This window comes from Pleurodeles waltl, chromosome 8, assembly GCF_031143425.1.
Source record: "Pleurodeles waltl isolate 20211129_DDA chromosome 8, aPleWal1.hap1.20221129, whole genome shotgun sequence".
Lineage (NCBI taxonomy): Eukaryota > Metazoa > Chordata > Amphibia > Caudata > Salamandridae > Pleurodeles > Pleurodeles waltl.
The window spans coordinates 20,369,241-20,389,906 of record NC_090447.1 but is presented as its reverse complement, the minus strand read 5'-3'; the positions used below and the strand labels follow the sequence as shown (position 1 = coordinate 20,389,906).

General features: G+C 44.9%; 1 protein-coding gene across 1 annotated transcript in view; it reads left to right on the top strand.

Moving 5' to 3' along the window:
* The window catches only part of LOC138249315 (transient receptor potential cation channel subfamily M member 2-like), a 211,399-nt gene that overhangs the window by 74,528 nt on the left and 116,205 nt on the right, over window positions 1-20,666 (top strand). Inside the window, exons 11-13 of the mRNA XM_069203274.1 lie at window positions 3,082-3,420; window positions 4,332-4,388; window positions 13,055-13,183. Coding sequence (XP_069059375.1) covers window positions 3,082-3,420; window positions 4,332-4,388; window positions 13,055-13,183 — 525 coding nt within the window. The remainder of the gene's footprint in view (window positions 1-3,081; window positions 3,421-4,331; window positions 4,389-13,054; window positions 13,184-20,666) is intronic.

Below are 20,666 nucleotides of genomic sequence, written 5' to 3'. Positions count from 1 at the left end.
ACTGAAACCTGTTGGTTTCATTAGTCAGAGATTTGGGTTTCCTCCTTTGTGTTTTTTTCGTCTGAGGTGTGTTCTCTGGTGTTCTATTGGTTTAGTTTGTAATGTCTGCCCATTGATAGTTCCCCCCAGCACCATAATATTTAACTTATCTTCAAATGACAATCCCTGTTCAGTGGGCTCCCATCACACACTTTGGTTCCAGCCATAAAACTGGCTTCTTCTTCCAGCCAGCAGGATGCCTGGCCCTTGTGCTAAAAGCCATGCCTTTGTACCCTGTTCTGCCTTTGTTGGTTGGTTACCCTCCTGGGCCCCCACACTTCAAACAAGGTCAGCTTCTTCTCACAAAAAAATTATTTGCCACTGCTTCAAGCAGTCCCCTTCAGTGATGCAAGGCACTCACTAAGAAATGGGAGGGCCCGAGGCCCAGACTGAGATATGTGAGTCCATGGTTCCACCGGAGGGGGCCCCAGTCCCAATACTGGAAGACAGGGAGGGGTTTCAAAGTGGGGAGATTAGATCGCTGCTCTGTTGTACCTTCCAATTATGGGATCTCTCATCCTGATGCCCCCATGTTGGAGGGAGGTAAGGCCGATGGACCAAGCCCGCACTGACTTCTCCTTCAGGTTATTCTTCTTATGGGGCAGGTCTCCTCTCTTTTGACCTGTGACTACCACCCTCCACCCCAGACAGTGGCTTCACCAATTTTACAGACTCCTGGCTGAGTAAAGACAAGTTTCTAGTCTCCCAGGGGCGGATTCACAATGCTCCAGCTGTGACAAAGCAGCCCAGAAGGGCAGGCCCACATCAGTGATCCAGGACCCCAAAGGAGCCCTTCATTATCTGCCTTCTTTCTTTGATGACACTCACTGCATCTGCTGGGTCTCTCCACAGCAGGTGGATGGGTGAAGCGATTGTACAGGATGGATGCTACTGTTTCCAGGATCTCAAACCTATGCATCCATTTTGTGTGTGTATCAGCCTGTGCCTCTGTGACCTTGGATCTGGTTTTCTCCAGGTCCCACCCAGCTTTACCCCACCTACTGCTTACACTCTGGACCACAACCATTGGTGTATATGTCTGCTTGGAGATTAAAGCCTGAAGAGCTGCCAAGAACCTGTCACAGAACTGAACTGCTGAAATAGGCAAAGTCTGTCTGCAACTTGGGTATGGGGATGAGACCGAAACTTCCAGTCAGTGTGTCTAGATTTGCTGACCAGAAGCCTGGAGGTTTCCCACACCAGTGGAGACTACAAAATCTTTAAAGCACCTCAGTGGGTAATGAGTCCCAACTCCCTGTGCTAGGTTTGGGACCAGGAAAATGGTGAAACTTGAGAAGTCTGCCAGGAGAGGACATCTGAACCCTGTTTCAAGAACAGAGGTGACCAGCTGCTTGGGAGGGGAGCTGGAGATGCCCTGGCCGAATGGTTAATTTATACAAACATGAGTGCCCGGCCCAAAGCTTTGCTCAGAGCCCCATGGCTGGTGCTGTTGAAGGTCGATGTGCCATTAACCCAGGCTGCCTGGTCTTGATTCCACCACCAGGTACTCTCTTATTCCACTCTTGCAGGTCCTGCTTACTCCCTTTATTACGTTTTTTCTGTCTTTCTCTTCCTCCATCTTTCCCTCATGTTTGTCTTACTCTCTTGATATGCCTCCAAGTTTGATGAGGAAAAGTAACTGTAGGTCCCAAAAAAAGAATGCTTGGGGTCCCCAACTGCAACCACCTGCTCAAATTAAGCACTGTTTGCACCACTGGTGAAGTTCACACCCCAAGCATTTGAGCCTATTCTGCAAGCTGATATAATGTTAGTCGCAATAAAAAATTAGATTACTCTTAGCAACCAGGCCCTTACAACATAGATGTACAAGGCATCTGTTCCAGGGAACCGTATCTCAGGTTCGTTGATGGTCAAAATAGCTTTGACAATTGTAGTGTAGTTCACTCCAAGCACATTCACCTAATCCCATAAAGTAATTTTACCCACCTTTTTCTCAAATCCCTCCACTCCTGAAGAGAAATCACTATTCACACTGGATTTCAAGCGATGCCTGGAATTGTATTTAGGCTTAAATGTTTGGAAATCAAACGAGCTGGTAACACACTGCTCCACAAGGTTCAAGGCACTGTCCATCAAAAGGGATGCCAGTGATGGCAGCGTTTTTAGCGAATGGCCTGTTACACATGTATACAAAGTTATAAAAGGCATATCATCCCATATATTGATGAGGAGCTACTGCCTGGATGCCCAGTCTAAATTTAGAAATGAGAGCAGGCTGGGCAATGTCCAGGGACCACTTCCAATGAGTTTCATTTGGATCCTGCTTTCCACTTCTGTTTTTAGAAAGCTTCCTGGTCTTAATGCAAGAATGTAGATGTATGAAAGGCCCAGTCCTGCAGAAGCACAAGTTACTTACCCGTAACTACAGTTCACTAGCATTGGGACTTCTATAGATTCACATGTGATCCTTCATCCGCCTCCTCTATCGGGGTCTGTTACTCCTCAGCCTTTGTGCTATGAAATTCTAAGCAGCAGCCTCTGGGGAGGCAGAGTTTGTTTTCTCTCCAACTGCCTTGTAGTCCAATTAATGAGGTAAGTGGACTCTATTCAGTACTGGGTTCAATCTCTCCGTATGAACCCTGCAGATTTAGCATTGCTATCAGGTCTTCTAACCCTGTTGATGGGGCTTAAGTAAAGAAAGTGAATCTGTGAATGATCCAGTGAAAAACAGTGGTTGCAGGTAAGATGTGTTTTCCTTGCTCACAGATGCCTGTAGTTCAATGACAAAAGATTGTTGTTGAGCTGCATTTGATGGATGTTGACTCATGGTTGATGGCTGTGCTGTGGGTGAGTGTTATTTGGTTACAAAGAGCTGTTGGTAGATTACAGATGACTGGTGTGCGGTCATTGATGACTGCTATTGGTTTTGCATGACTGCTCTTAAATTCACCTGGCTGCCTATCTATTTTTGATACTTTGATTCATCAATGAATATTCTTTCTCTTATTTTACTCTGATCTATGTTGGATGTTGGCGAGCTCTATTTGTGTTTAATTCTGGTGATGTTTCTTGGACCTCCAGCCCTCAGACTTGTATCCGGTGATGACCATTGCATTGATTGATAACAAACCAGATTTTGTGCGCCTTTTCCTGGACCATGGAGTGAGCCTGAAGGAGTTCTTGACCTGGGACACTTTAACTTTTCTCTACAACAATATGGAGCCATCCAGTCCAATCTACAGCAAACTGGAGAAGTTGATTGCTGAGGAGGAACCCCTGACAGTGCCTAAGAAGGGACTTGAAATTCAGCTCTACCATGTCGCCCGAGTCCTGAGAGAGCTGCTGGGGGAGTTTACGGAAGTACTGTACCCGAATTTAAAAAGCAATCGCTCTTCAGTAGCACCGCATATCAACATAAAGGTACAAGAAACGATTCTAGTTCATAATTGACATAGTTCATTAAGCACAAGTAGCCTATTAGAAGTGCGCAGGTACTTCACTAAGTGATAGTTTCACAAGAAGAACCATGCTTTTTAATTACATCCTAAAATAGTGAGTAAAATAAATTTTCTTTTAGGGAGTGTTGCACATCAGGTGATCTGCAGAAAGCCGTCAAATTGAGATCTGTATTGTTAAGTTCTAGTTCCTATGTTGACTCTAATAGATTGTACTTTCCAGTCCTGTTGGAAACACATCTCCTATGCTGCTTGTGTTGAAACAGCCATGGCACATGGTTAGGGATTGCTTAATAGGTTCCGCTTGGTGAAGCTTGAGCCATTCATGCACTTTGCTAATGTCACATTAACTTTCTAAATGTTGCCCCTTACATTACTGTGGCCAGACCTTGCTCCCTGCTCTGACATTAAGAGATGCTGCCTGCTGCACTGGCATTGCTCTGGTTTACATCCTATTTTGACCCCCCAGGTGACCCCCTCATGTTTGCTTTCTGTATTTACTTTACTGGATTTTGCTTTCTCACAGGCTTTGATAAGCTTGGCTCCTCACAGAAACCTACCTTCCAACTTATATTTTAGAAAAATCCCTTCCTGTAAGTGGGTTAGTAGCAGTGTTGATGGTTGCAGCTATATTTAGCATTTTAAATGAGAATAACACACATTTAGCATCTTCATTCAATACACATTATATAAGCATTGAGGGCAGGAAGGGGGAATCGACACACCACATCTCCATGGGCTTAGTTATCATGACTGTAAAGGAAGTCACTGTAAAAATCTAGGAAATTCCCCACAAGACTTTCATTACCTCCCACAGAAGACAAGAGTGACCCTCTGAATCCATTTCCATCATGGATATCCTATTATCCCTTGTAGTGTGACAGCGTAAATACTGAGCAGTCGAAGTATAGGGAAGTGAAGGAGGCCCATCTGGTGAGTCTGAAGAAGAGAAAATCCATATGTCTGAGGCTTTTAGCATCTTGGCCATGGTGAGATGTATCCCCCTGTCCTATTTTGATGTCAAATGTGTGTAATAAAGGGGAGCCATGTGGACTAAAACGTAGCCACCCTATCTCTAATCATTACTGTAAGCTTTTCCATGGAGTACAAGTTCCAGAGCTTACGCACCACAGATTTAGAGTGGGAACATGGGGCTGCTTGCACAGTTGTGCTATGCATAATCATGCGGCAAGGTGGATATGAGACAAAAAACGCCCCCATTGAGTCGTTGTGGGAAGAGCTCTCTCTATACCCGAATCGCCCAGAAGGACCAGCAAGAGATCTCAAGGAAGTTGACATTAGTTATACTAAATACGTTATGCAGGACCTCCTCCCAAAAATATTGGATCGTTGGGCAAGATAATCAGGCATGGAAAAATGTGCCTCATTCCCTGCACCTCTTCCACCAAGATTCTGGGCTGCCAAACATTTTGTGCAGCGGTACAGGAGTCAAATACCAATGTGTGACCAGTTTATAGGCATCTTCTTTATGGTGAAGGCAAACTGACGAGCTAGATGGCTGTTGCTTTATCGCCCCCCCACGTGTCTTTGAAGAATTTGTTTCCTAATTCCCTTTCCATTGCACCATATATGTATGCTTCTTGGCGGGGGTAAGATTGAGTATATATCGATAGGGCCATGAAATGCCTTTGCACCAGACGTATTAGTGAAATAGTGATTCAGTGGCTGTTTCGTCTCTCTCCATGGCCAATTGGGACTTCAGGAGCCCTGCCAAGTGTAAGGCTTGTACTAAGCGATATGCAGTGTTGAGGGGAAGGGAGTATTTCTCTCTAATTGATTCATTAGTATTCAATTCGTCCCCATCATAAAAGGCGCGCAGTCTGGGGGGGGGCCTTACCCTGATCCCAGCTAAAGGAGGGTTGGTGAAGCATTCCAGGTGAAAAATCGTAGTTGGGTGCTAAAGGTGTGAGGGGGAAAGGGTATGCGGGGAATAGTCTTTTAGCCTGCACTTCATGCCAGTATGTTAGCAAAAGGGATGTCAACGGAAGGAGTGGGGAACCCAGTGTGCCTTTCGAAAGTGTAAGGCACAAGAGGCCATCCAAGGGGACCGAAGAGTAAGTCTGCTGTACCTGTACCCATGGATTGCTGTCTGGGTTATAGTTCCAATCGAGGGAGGGCCAAAGTTGTGCTGCTAGGACATAAGTGAACACATCTGGAAACACAAGGCCTCCTTCTGTTGTGGTACAATGCATGTTTTTCCCGGATACTCAGGGGAGATCCCCAAACAAAGTGGAGCAATTTGGTACGAATGTGTACCTGCATCGATTTAGGTATGGATAGTGGGAGAGTTTGAAGGGCATATAGTAGACACAGCATCGTAAGGCAATTAAGCCTACACAGCCAGGAGATTTCTAACTTGCCCCATTGATAGAGGCCTTTGAATAAAGCAGTGAGTAACGGGTGATATAACTCTGCTGTGCGTGATGTAAGATGGATGCCCAAATAGATGATGAGAGAACTAGACCATTGAAACCGGGCCTTTCGAATGGGTATCTCGAGGATACGGTGCAGTTCGGATACTCCCATACCCCAGGATTTATTAGAATTCACTTTGAAACCTGAAATTTTGGAAAATGAATCCAGTTCTCTCATTAGGGCCAGGATGGAAGTATCAGGGTGAGCGGGAAAACATAGTATATCGCCTGCGAGAGAGCTAGTTTGTGCTCCCTTCCACCGAAGCTTGTCCCCTGAATGTCTGGGTTGCTCTGAATCCTTGCAAGCAAGGGTTCCATAGGTAATGCAAAAATTGAAGGGGATGGAGGCATCCCTGATGGGCCCCCCTCGTGAGGAAGATGTTGGGTTCTGTTGATCTTTAGCTTTGCTGCAGCTTTCTGGACTTTAGCTTGTACATAGGTCATCATCCTGGGGCTCATGTGAATTCTGGTCAAGATTTTAGATAGATATTTCCAGTCTACTCTATCAAACGCTTTTTCAGAGTCCAGGGAAAGGAGGGCTGGGGTTGATGGGAGCTTTCCGCTACCTCCATGAGGGCTACAGCAAAGCAGGTGTTATCATTGGCTTGCCTATTAAGGAGAAATCCCGATTGTTGAGGTGCTATGATTGTTGGTAAGACATGCTGCAAGCGTGTAACAAGAATAGATGTAAAGATTTTAATGTCACATTTTAGGAGTGCTATGGTGCGGTATGAATAACAATTGGTCGGGTGTTTGTGAGGTTTGAGGAGTAATGTGAGCTGAGATCCTAACATTGTGTCGATGACGGGACCTACAGTTAAAGAAGAATTGAATACCTGTGCTAAGGGTTCAGCCAGTAAATGAACGAATTAATGTCTGGCATTAAAAACTGTCAGCTTTGAGGTGATGGCTGTTGTTAGAAAGTGTGTTAGGAATATAGTTCATGATCTCGAATCCCTGGAGGAACTTCCTTCAAAAATGTATTTTACCACTTTCTGAGGGTCGTCAGAACCCATATCCTTTTTAAGTTCAAATACTGTGGTTTCATATTATCCATTTATGTAGAATCCAAAAATCTGCGGGGTCGGACCTTGTGAGGTAAAACTAAGGTGTCCACAATAACTGTAAGAATATTCTTTTACTACCAGAAAGGGAAAAAACCTTTAAGACTTGCAGGAAGGCATCTGCTAGACTGATGTGGAGAGTCACATGTCATGTCCTCATATTTTATGACAAAGATAGTGAACCTCAGTGGACCAGAATTGTCCACCTCATGCCAGCGGTAATGATCCCACAGAGGACCAGTGCTGAGCATCCTATGGGAAATCTAATGAACCCTCCATGGATGTGCGCTGTACACTTCACGAGATGGCTGTAAAGATGCAGCAGGCTACAGCTGTGTACCCCGTTACTAAGACAATGAACCCCGGATGCCCAGAGGAGCACACGTTATAACTGAGACAGTAAACCCCTAGAGAATCTAAGCTGTAGGATTCACACAATCACAAGACAAGGCTAGAGCTGAGGGGGTGAAGAAATGGTTTGACCTAGGAGTCAAGAATAGAGAATTGAAATGGGGGCAGAGGATGATGAAGCCAGAGACAAAGTGCAACTGAGGCTGCGAACAGTTTGACTGATTCTCTGGGTGAGAGGTGGCTGTGTATGAGAGGAGGATGGGGGTACAAGAAGGCTACAGGAGATGCAGAGGTTTGGCAGAGGTGAGATTGAGAGTTGTAGTATGCGAGAGCAGAGGGTGGGCTATGGGCTCTGAATCTCTCACCCAGACTCAGAGTTTTTTTTCTCATGTGCCCTTGTACACAAAGCAAGAGACAGTAGTTGGTACTACTCATATAAAGTAAAGAAAACAAACAGGTAGAGTCTATCTGTTTGTTTTCTTTACTTTACCACCGCTTTTCTTAGAAGTGAGCAACTGAGGCCATCTTAGGAAGAAAGACATTTATGGTTCTGCATTAGAACTAGAAGTTGTATAAGGGACCTGCAGATTGACAGCTATAGCAAAGTGAAACAAATTACACTGGAAGTGAGCACCAGGCATGATGAAGGAGCCAGGTGATGGGAGATGACAAACTAGATGCATAACGGACGACGCAGGTCTGGGATTGGGAACTGTAGAAGCTGAGGCACCATGTGGGACCATGCATATGGCTGAAGGAGGCCTCAGAGGAGGCTCCTGGGCTGCTAGTGCAGTGGCCAACTGGTGGAGTCACAACATCTTCATCGGCACATGGCAGGACTGCATGTTTTGGTGGCCAAGACACCTGAGGGTTGCCAACCACAAATGCACATCTCTGGGCCCTTTTAGAGCTCTTCGCTGATGCCATCAGGACCCTGCATCATAGTATATGGATGCAACAACAAGCAGGCCCATAGTGAGCACCTTTGTGTGTGTGTGGGTGTGTGTATGTGGGCATGTATAGTCCACACTGTGACGACCGGTTCAGTCCTAATGGCGTGGGTAAACACTGTCAGTTCCAGACGAACACTATCCTTGTGAGGACCGGCGCGTTAGGAGGACAGGTCCCCATAGTGTGTTCGGGTAGTTTTGAGCGAGTGCATCAAAGAACGAAATGTTATATTTGCCTTGGTCTGCTTTATAGCTTTCCCTACTATCAAAGACCATGTAAAGTTAGAATAACAAATACACACTTCATTACGGCCTATGGCCAGTCCTCATAATTATAGGTATGTCATGTTGTGTGTGGGTGTGTTTAGCATTAATGAATGTATATACATGTGATCAAGTGCTGCTTCTATCAGAGAAGAGAACTACTATAGGCCTCATCACCAAAGCTCTTTTTGAAAGTTAAATGGCACAAGGTAATCATTCATAAAATGGTGTGGCTGTGATAGATGGACAAGCCAATCAAAAGTTAACGCAGAAAAACAACTGGGATATCAATGGCCAAAGAGGCTCATCCAGATCCTATTCTCTTGCTGTAGTTTGTCGATTGTTGGAGAATTGATGATATCAGCTCTGCCAAATACCTAAAATTGCTCCTCATTATTTAGTCACAGCTAAATAAGGCAAGTCCTCTTGAGTGCTCATTACAAGTTGCGATTTGCAATTACAAAATGAGGTGGGACTTTGCGACCCCCTTGCGAGTCGCAGATGGTGTCAGGGACACCATCCTACATTTTGAATTGCGACTCGCAAATCGCGAGCCGCTCTGACTCGCAATTTGCGGGGCGCAATTCAGAATCTACTTACATCTGGCCCTTAGACCTGAATTTGTAACAAGGACCTTACAGGTGATAATTGTAAATGCTGCAGAACACTGTTATTTCAGGTAGGCTTTAAAGAAAGAGTGACCATGCTGGATACAACAAGTGGGGATTTCCATGCATGAATTAAATTGTATTTCATATATTAACAATTCCACTACGTTTCATATATTTAAAAATTTGGACATCAGGCAGATTAAATGATTTGCTCAAAATCACACAATTTTGAAACAAGTACCAAATCTGGGGCCAGGTCCCAGGCCTCTGGGTGCCAAAGATGGGACTTTTACCATTAAAACACTTCAGCTTTCCTGGTCCTGATACAATTTTACCAACTACACAAATCCTATATGTCCCCTGCAAACAAACACTGAGGCCAACTTCCCCGCTGTCATGCCGACCCAGCTCACTTTTACCATATGGTGTGGGATTGCCCAGTTATCATTATGTTTTGGGCTCACATCCACGCAATTATTGCACAGGTCATGGGGAGGGATTCTTGCACCACGCCAGAGACATGTTTGATTGGGCTTGCACCTTGCCCGCAACAGGGCAAAGTAGGACCTCATTGTCAATTTATTGTTAATTTTAGCAAAACAGGCCATCTTAATGACATGGAAATCCCCATCTGGTCGGTGCATCGAACAAGGGCGGCAGCTAAGAGTTTCGCCAACATTGAAAGGTCTGCTTTGCACCAAGAGGAAGCTTGGGGCTTAAGTAAATTTCCTATTTCCAAAGAGTGGAATGAAGTATGGACCTGATTGAGATCCTGGTGGATGAGTTACTCCATTACAATGGTGACGGAGATCCTGTCCCTGAAATATAAATCCTATAGGATATAATGGGATTCATATTTCAGCGGCCGGGATATCCATCATCGTTGTGACAGAATAAGTCATCTACCAAGATCTCAATCAGGCCCTGATTTATACTTTTTGATGCTAAACTGCACTAACGCAGTTTCGCCGGCTAGCGCCATTCCAAGACACTGGCCAGGCGTCTTATTTATGGAATGGCGCAATACGGCGCAAAGGGTGGGCTAATATCATGGACAATGACGTCAGCCGGGTGGGGTGGCAGTATGGGAGTAGTGGGTTTAGCATTAAAAAAAGGCGTTAGGCTGGTTAGAGTAAAAAAAGATGACTCTAACCAGCCTTGTGTCATTTATTGACACCAAACCTAGCATACCACATGACTCCTGTCTTATAAAAATCAGGAGTCATGCCCACCACCCCAATGGCCAGCACAGGGGACAAGGGTCCCTTGGGCATGGCCATTGCACCCAGTACCATGTATGGGGGCCCATTTCAGGCCCCGCCCATGACATTTTTAAGAAAATACAGAAATACTTACCTCTACTTACATATACTTACCTGGGATGGGGTCCCCCATCCTCTGCTGTCCCTCTGGTGTGGGTGGGGGTGTCCCTGTGGGCTTGGGAGGGCACCTGGGGGCTTATTCCATGGTGTTCCACTATGGAAATAGGCCCAGAGGTCCCCTAACGCCTGCCCTCACCCAGGCGTTAAATAAAGGTGCTATGCAAGCTTAGTGCCATTATTTAGGCCCGCCTCCCTCCCGTGCACCATTTTTGCACGGGAGGATAAATAAGGCGCTAGGGCCTTAGAGTAATTTTTTGCACAGGAACACCTACCTTGCTTCTCATTGACACAAGGACGTTTTCTGCAGGCAAAAAATGACTTTAACTCCAATATTTTGGCGCTAGATATGTTGTGCACCAAAATATGAATATAGAGTTAAGTTTGCCCTGAATTAGCGTCAAATAAATGGATGCTAATTCAGCGCAAACAGAGTATAAATATGCCCCTAAGTGTTGCATTGGGTGACTTCATTAAAGATGACACTCAACCACCTTGAACGACTGGAGCCTCAGCCCTCATGGTGCTCACCCATTCTAACAGAGACTGGGTGAGGGGCCAGACAGGTGGTTTAGGGACAAGACACACATTAATGTTGCCCACAATTAACTTTCAATTGAGATTTTTGGTATTCAAATACTGAAGCAAGTGTACCACACTTTGTAAATGAGACCTCTCTGCATTGCAGCTAAAACAATGAAAGCACTTCATGTATCTTAATAAGTGAGCCTAATGACCTTTCCTTAGCCATCAAGGATTTGTTTCTCATCCTTGGATATTCGTTAAGATGCTTGACATTAACTGGGCGGAGTACATAGCACACTTAAAGAGCTATAGGACTACTGTTCTCTGGTCAGATGGACTATATGTGAGCACACACGTTATGCTGTGTCTCATATACCATCCCCAACTCGAATACATATAAAACTGGTCAACGAATGTATATAGACCTTGTTAAAAAGTTCTAATGGAAAAAGGCGCTCATAACTGTTTTTTTTAAACCTACCATAATGTATTAAAAAAAGATTTAGAAAGGCTTTCACAGCACTGAATACCAGTGGTTCTCAACCTTTTGACACCTGCGGACCCCCACTTTATCATTACTGGAACAGGGGGACCCCGACTGAGTCAATATTAGAATCTGGGGACCCCCCCCCCCCGCTGAGCCATTACTTGGAGTCGGGGACCCCAGCCTAACCATTGTTGATGATTTGAAGTGCAAAACAATGCACAAGAAATAAAGAAACAAGCATCCATCAGACACATGTATGCACAAACATTATTTTATTTTATTAAATTTGCACACAATATAAATAAAAAAGAATAATGTAAATTTTGAAAGGAAGGTTTGAGCTTTTCTAAATTCAATTGAAGCCACACATCTTCCATACTATATTCTGCTTGATGCACGTGCACTGCTCCCACAAATCAATCTGAGGACACCGATTTAAGATTTAACCTCTAATTTCGAAATCCCTGATATTTACAGTACCTTTTACAATTTTCAGTTGTACATTTAGCCACTTTATTTATATACACTTTATTAAGTTGTTAATATTATTTCATTTTCTAAGCAGTCGCGGGCCCCCTAAGGAGCCCTTGTGGATCCCCGGACCACTGGTTGGGAACCAGTGCTGTATACTTGTTGCTAGTTGGGAACACTTCTGCTATAGTGCAAAGGATCTGCGTCCTTGTTGTGTAGGCTACACCTGAGGTCCTACTAAGGATGCCTTGAAGGAGTGAGTGTGTTTAGGTCTCCTTTCTGAGACTTTGATGGTGAAGGTCCATCTCCTTGAGCTAGTTGAGATCTCCGGAGGGTTTAAGTGTTATTCCTGTCAGCTCTTTCCACTTCTGGTTTTCTGGAGCTACAAAGAATCCCTTGAGAGTCTGGTGACACATTCATACAGTGATGCTGCAGGGAACATCAATGCATTAGTGTTTAGAGATCGTATATCAAAGAATCACAGTCAGAATTGTCTGTCATGTGTACTGTGTCGTTGATATCATTTGCAAAAGTACTGTTCAATCGGGTGTAGGTTTCTGAAATATTAACTCCAATGGGGCAATGTTTTTGTAAGCGATATTTACCGCACAATATTTATGTCCAATTTTATTCCGAAAATGATATAATGGTACCACTCTGTTTCCTAAAGATGTGAGAATCTTGTTATCTGCTGTTGTTGTCAGAGGGAGCAATCAAGCTATTATGTTTGTAGAGGTGTTTCTCCTTTTTTTGTGCTCCTGTTTCCTGCTGTGGATACTTCTCTTTTGTTAATTTGTAGACATGTATATTTTCTTGGTACTAGTGTTGTTTGTGGATGTGATATTCTTGCTCTTTATCTCTTTGAAACAGTAATAGGCAGGGAATCCTGGAAAGAGTAGAAGAACATGAACAGTATGACTACAGTGATGTTGGTCCTGCATCCTGCATCCTACAATGCATGTGCTGGTGCCTCTGCGCGCCAGCCATTGAGCTGAATTCACCAACCAGACTGAAAATAAGGGTTGAAAATGATATCACTTTTCCAATTTTGCTCTTTTTCAGATATTGGGTAAAAAGCGTAAAACTCATCCAAAAGAGCCACCTGCGCTGCCTGTCTACCCTCTCCGTGACATTCTCATCTGGTGCATCCTACAGAACCGCGCCGAGCTCGCGGAGATCGCCTGGTCACAGGTACAAACTAGATCCTTGTTGCCTTATTTGAGCTCAGACAGTTCAAGATGACAGACTCACAATTCAATAAAAAAAAAAAAAATACAATTTGAAGCATAAATGTATGATATGCCATGGAGGCCCAGGTTGACCAAGAAATCACGCAACACGCTGCAGCAAGTAAAGTTGTGGTGCTGCATTGCGCACACAGGAAAAGGTAGAAAAGTGCTGTATCTACTAAGATGTGGTGCTGTTTTGTTTCTCCCTGCCCTGACACAGATTAAGCTGCCATTCGACAACGCCGACACCGATGTGCCATAGTGCAAGGGTTTCTGTATTGTGATGAGCATTGTTTTTGGGCAGGAAGAGGTCCCTTTGTGTTTAACAACGATGCTTTAAGGCATTTCCCTCTTTGTATGTGCGCCTAGAGAGCAGCACACATGCAAAGAGGGTGAAATGGAGTATATTTCTCCTTGTTATGTCTGCCTCAGTGAGGTGGAGGATTTTGGTAGAAATACCTGTCAACAATTTTTTGTAGATGAGATTTGCATCAAATCCCATGGGTGGTTGGACGGGAATGCCTATGCACCTCACATTGCACAGCTTTGCATTAGTTTGGTTAGAATCCAAGGTAAATCATGATTTGCATTTGATCATAAGTAGCAACACAGGTTTGCATTAAAAAGTACTTCAAACACGACGTTAAGTGTTCGTAAATCTGGGTCACAATCTGTAGAACCTGATAAGTGCACATCAAACTGCATGACAACATATCAAACCAAAGGAGAATTGCTAGTTGTTATGTAAACATACACATCTCACTGGTGTATTTATGTTGATCCTGGTATCATTCTGTCCCCATGCATGGAATGAGGACCAGCACACAGATAGATAAAGGGAACTTTTTCCGGAGTCCATGGCAGTCAGGGGCTGGCCTCAGACTGTGGCAATCAGACACCTTTGCTGTACCACTGTTGTTCTGTGGTTTAAACTTCCTATTGGACTCAAAGCTGACCACCAGGTGCACCGCTTTAGTACCTGACTCTCAGAGTAGTGAAGGCGAGCAGTACAGGGCTCACTTAGGGAGGAGATGATGAGTGGTTATACTCGCCAGTCACAGAAAAACTCACCGACCAGCCCACAAAAACCCCCCAAGCACTTCAATCTTACCACACACAGAATTAGACCACTATACACAGTTTAACAGAGGGCTGTTATTTAGGTGTCTTTTGGAGCAGTCCTTCCAGCATTTTACAGGATAGACTCTCCCTATGCAGGAGAGCCTTGTGGTGCCTGGCAGGGATAATGCCTCTGGCCCTGGTCACTTGCCGTCGCAACAAAAATATCTGATCAGATCTCTCTCAAGTGCAGTCGCTTTTCCCCTTGTGGAGCAATGTCACCATATCTTTCCCTGTCCAAATGTTAGGGTGAAGATGCTGACAGCAGGACTTCCCCACCTCCAGTAGTGCGCGCAGAGCACAGATTACGAGCAACAGTGCTTCATTCGTCACTGAAATCCAGCCTATGGAGTTCATGCTTTGTGCTCATGCGCCGCCTATAACCCCCAGTGTCCCTTCTGAGCAATCAGTTAGCTCTCCCGCTCGCCGTAGGATACAGCTACTCCCTCCTGACAAGTTCCACAAGTTTCCCTAGGTTACAGGTCCCGAGCCTGGCAAGGGACGTCTGAGGTCAGCACACCAGCCCTGGAGCTCAAAGGAATTTCCCAGTTGACCAGTGATGAGTGACAACAGGCTTCTGGTCAGGAAATGGTGGCACACTGAATGGGAGTGTCTGCTTCATCTTTACACCCAAGTTGCAGCCAGAACTTGTGTATTCCCACAGTTCAGCTCTGTGACCGCTTCTGGGTGGTTGTCCATTTTTTTTTAATGCCTTTCAGAATGGTCCCGTAATGGCGTTTTTGACCACGTGAGTAGGAAGACAGGCTGATCCTGGCGTTTCCTCTCAGTTATAGCCCGACACAAGCACAAAAGCAAGGGAGGGTGAAGCGCGTATCTACCTATTACCCTGTGTAACAGCCTTTCCCAGGGAACAATTGGTCAGGGAGGGGCAGAGGAGCCCATCAGAGTTAAGGGAGCCCATGTTTCTTCTCTTAATCCTAATTTCAGCAATTTCTTTAGTTCGCTCTCAGATCTACTGAAAGAGATCAATAGAATCTTCTGGCGGAAGCCCCGCAGCATGCATTTGCAGTCTTGGCTCTCCTTCTAAGTCTCCATCTTAGATACTGTCAGAAGGACTTTCAGAGTCCCACACAGCACGCAGGGGCTACTGGGTGTAACCCTTGTCGTTGAGACTTTTAACTCCTTATGTCGCGGGCCAGACCTCCTCCGTATCATGAGAAACATGGCCAAGAACCCCTTCTGCACTTGTCTCTCAGTGGTAGCTGTGGACATGCAGTCAAAGGCTCCCTCAGGGGGAAGTGTAGATACAGGTGAGTGAATATGACTCCTAACTCAAAATGCACACAGTACTAACAATAAATCAACGTCAATACATTCAAAGAAATAATGACATTAACAAACAACAACACAATCCCCTTGAAGTCGGGACTCTAGTGTTTATCTGTGAAATCCCTGCCCCACCCTCTTCCTTTCAGTGTGGTCGGGGTTAATCCCCATTCACTGGCGGCCACATTCAGGAAATGCTCACCAGTAGACCTTACTCAAGAGTCCCCGGTGGCTCTTTAGGAAATAGTCAAAAGTGTGTACCATGCAGCAGTACCTTTGGTAGCAAGTCTCCTTGGGCCCAACAGAGCCGTTTCAAGTCCTTCCTGCTCCAGCAGCACGGAAGTGTTCAGCGATTTAGCGGGTCCCTTGACTGTGGTCATTTGCAACCTCTGGTGCTTTTCAGAGGAATCGGGCTGCTCACTGTGCATGCAGCAGTTCTCAGCAGCTGCCTGTTCTCCTTCCTGAGCGGCACTGTCAGCCTACAACAGCAATTGAAGGTGCTTCCACCTTCCGTCAGCATGGTAAGTTCAGTTTTTCTTACACAGGACGAGGGTGTTGATCTTTGTGCTCCTGATTGGAGCCCAGTGCAGAGCGAAGTTTTCTCGGAATCCTCCTGAGTGCACAGGGTCAGTCAAGGAGCAGGTCTCGATGTGACATTTTGACCAACAGGTTCCAGGTTCAATTTTCCTGAAAAACATCCTGAATTTGGCAACACTAATTAATGGCAGCCCTTCAGGACATACGGGGTCACTTCTAAGGCTCACACAAGTCTTGGTGCATGGACAGCACAGTCCCTTCTACGCTGGTTCCCTCTTGCAAATGGGGTCATCGCAACTAGGCAGTACTAGCTTAGAGCTCCCACCACAGCACACAAAATGCAATGCTCAGTCCACGGAGGCCCTCTACTGGCATACGGGGGGTCACCAAATCACTCCTGCACATGGGCAATGACCATATCAGTGCACCGCTGTCTCCTCATACCTCGCACTGAGAGTCCTCCCCACTGGACCTCACTCCCTCCAATGCTCTCCTCTTTCTTATAAACAAACTGGTCTTGGAAAGCAGGTGGGCGCTAGTGCTCCAGGTAGGTTCCAGGTCAGGTGGTCTTGGTTTTCTTTTGGGTGATGTCCCTCACCCAGCAGGGAGATTAATTGGTCTTGACCCCCGCCTTGGTAACAGGCAGACGTTTTGCATAACTTCCCACCTCGGTTGTCTAGCTGCTTGGCAGATGACAAATTTGATTTAGGGTCTGGGTCTTTGAAGTTTAATGTTGGGGCTCTGCTTCTTTTGAAGTGCACATCTTCCTTTCTCTTCTTTCCACTCGAAGGGCTGTTTGTCACAGCAGGACAGGCTCCGAAGCTCATAGACCCACAACACAGGCCAAAGGAGTGACTAGAGTTCATACGTGAATGTCAGCCACAGTGATATTTGCATCAAAGGGTTAATCCCAGGCTCTCAGTCCTGTTCTTTATGATTCCCTTATCAGCCCCATCTCCTTCCTGAGAAGTGTCCAGGTCCTTTCCTTGTGATCTATCATTGAATCAAAGAGCACCTTTTTGAGGTGTAGGGGAAGTCTTTCTCTCCCTTCTTCCAGTGTGTCCAGAGGAATGCAGCAATATACTGTACATGTCTTCACAAGGCAGGCCTGGGCTTCCCAAAATGGAACCCAAGATGCTCCATGTAATGTACTATTGCAGGCACTCCTGCACTCAGTGTACATGTACAGCACACACACTGTCCAGCACTGTTAGCTCCATGCATTGTGCATTCCTAGGCACACATGCAGTCAGAACACACATACACACTTACTGCACACTCCTTTTTAGTGTAGCCTTTTTGAATTGTGCCTTGGTGTGCTACTTACAAACACACACACACTGTCAGGACACGCATTCACCATGTGCACGCTGCACAACACTTCATTCTTCAAGCAGTGTACTTTGTGCAAGCACACTTACTCCCAGCACATGCTTTCACCATGCACACTGCACAGCACTACATCTCTCATAAAATATATTCCTTGCAGGAATACATGCACTCGGGAGGTGCACTAACCAACTAACCACGCTTGTACTGCACAGCACTGCTCTATGCCGCTAATGTACCTTTCCCAGGCACACATAGATCCAGTGTAGTCCTACACTGCACAACACTCTACATCCAGTTGATATAGGCCAAAGGTGAATTAAAAGCATGGGTGAGCCTGTATGTCTCACTCTGGTGACACAAGGTAAAAAGGACCTGTTCACTCCTACTGTATCACTGCATTGTATGCTGCCACCATTGTGCTTCTGCTGTTTAACTCTTGGTGAAAGTGGTAGCCTTCCACCACTATGAGGGTAGCACTTTGGGTGCCCATCCCAGCCTAATAAGAGCACATTCGGTGAGACAGGCCTATGCCATGGCACACATGGATGATCCGTCTTTGTCAATGACATCAAGAATCAGATTCGGGATCCAGAAAACAGTACAGTTGGGTACTCACAGCAGGAGTACACGTCTTTTACAATGCAGAGGACTTTTCCATCTCAACAAGTACATTACAAAATATTACTGGTTGGCACAAGCAACAAGTTAGACATAATACCTAATTCTCAGCTGCCACATGTTTGGCATTGGAGCTTCAGAATGCTAGTTAAGCTATTTCAAGGCCTATAAAATGTGTGTATGTTCAGAATTCATTTCTATTCAAAGTTTCCCTTCATTTCTGCCTTTTCACCAGAGTAGAACTTGTGTTTGTGGTTCTAGATCTCAAGCATAATTGACTTCTATTTGGGTGGGGTGTTTTTCATTTGTAACATATTCCTGTGAAAATAAATGGGTACTAGATGAGTTACTTATGGTTTTCTTGAGTGTATTCACAACAAATAGTGGTTTGTTGTTAACCATCTGCCAGAGGGATGTATTTTATATAGATTGCTGCAAAGAACACTGGTTCTCAAAGGAGCTAGTTGCAGCAGTGTGGGTGTAGAATGCCAACTGTGTGCAAAACTCTTCACAACTCACCAGAGAGTAGGGAATGAGTCAAAATCATGGACAAGGGATCAGAGAGGGAATGCATGTTGTGCCTTGTGTCCCAGGAGCATGGAGGTTTCTTATCCATGACTGACGAGAAGCACGTTAGATGGCATCATCTAATGAGGTGCTGATCAATAGATGAGGCATCGTCTGATGAGGCGCTCAACGATAGATGAGGTTTCATCTGATGAGGTGCTGTTCTATAGGTGAGGCTTCATCAGATGAGGTGCTCATCGATTATTAGATTTCATCTGATGAGCTGTTCATCAATAGATGACACTTTATCCTATAAAATTCTCATCAATTGATGAGACTTAATCTGATGAGATGATCACCGATGACATTTCATCTGATGGAGTAGTCATCAATAGGTGGGATTTCATCTGAAGAGGTGCTCATCGATACGTGAGGTTTCATCATCTTTGCATAAGGCACTCATTGATAAGTGAGACTTCATCTGATGAGATGCTAATCACTAGGTGAGGCTTCATCTGATGAGGTGGAGTGTTTATCAGTGTTGAACTTCATGTGATGAGTTGCTAAGAAATAAGGCTTCATCTGATGTGGTGCTCTTGGATGATGATGCTTTATCTAATGAAGTGCACATCAGCAGATGAGGCTTCATCTAATGAAGTGTGCACCAATATATGAGGCTTCATCTGTTGAGATGATCATTGATAATGAGGGTTCATATGATGAGGTACTCATCTAAGATGAGACTTCATCCACTGAGGTGCTCATCGATGGTGAGGCTTCAACTGATGAGGTGCACGTCGACAGGTAATATCTAATGATGTACTCATTGACAGTTCGCCATGTAATGAGATGGTCAGTTATAGATGAGACTTCATCTGATGACGTGCTAATCAATAGGTGAGGTGCTTATCGGTGATAAGACTTCATGTGATAAGTTGCTCATCCATAAATGAGGCTTCATCAGATGAGGTGCTAATAGATGAGGCTTCATCAGATGAGGTGCTCCCATTAGATGAGGCTTCATCTGATGTGATGCTCTATGATGATGAGGCTTCATCTAATGAAGTGCGCATCAATATATGAGGCTTCATCTGTTGAGGTGGTCATTGATGATAAGGCCTCATGTGGTGAGGCACTCATCTATGATGAGACTTCATCCAGTGAGGCTTCATCTGATTAGGTGCACGTTGATAGGTGATATCTGATGATGTGCTCATTGATAGTTCACCATCTAATGAGGTGGTCATTGATAGATGAGGCTTCATCTGATAAGGTGCTCACAGATAGGTGGTGCCTTATCTCATGAGGTGTGAGGTGCCCATCGAAAGGTTAGGTTTAATCAGTGGAGGTGATCATTGATGATGAGGCTTCATGTGATGAGGCGCTGATCTATGTTGAGACTTCATCCAGTGAGGTGCTCATTGATGGTGAGGCTTCATTTGATGAGGTGCATGTCGACATGTGGTATCTGATGATGTGCTCATTGACAGTTCACCATCAAATGAGGTGGTCATTGATAGATGAAGCTTCATCTGATGAGGTGCTCATTGAGGATGAGGCTTAATCTGATGAGGTGCTCATCAACAGGTGAATGTTCATGTTATGAGGTGCTTGATATATGAGGCTTGTAGGAGGCTGGCCTGGTGTGTGATGGGTACCTATGGCACTTACAGCTTATACCAGGTCCAGTTATCCCTTATTAGTGTAGTGCAGTCAGTGTCTAGAAGCCAGACTTTCTAGAGGTAGCTGTGGATAAGCAGCCAAGGTTTATCTAGGAGACATGCAAAGCTCATGCGATACCACTGTAGTCACACAGTACTCACACATATGAAAGAAAATACTCAGTGTGACCAAAAAAAAGTACTTTATTTTGGTGACACAAATACCAATAATACCATATAGACTATACTCCCTTAGGAGGTAATTAATACACAAATTATATACAATAGTATGCAGAAATAGGCATGAAAACAGTTAGAAAACAGTGCAATTAGTGAAAATCACAATACTTAGAAATGGGCCTAGGGGGAGCACAAACCATATAC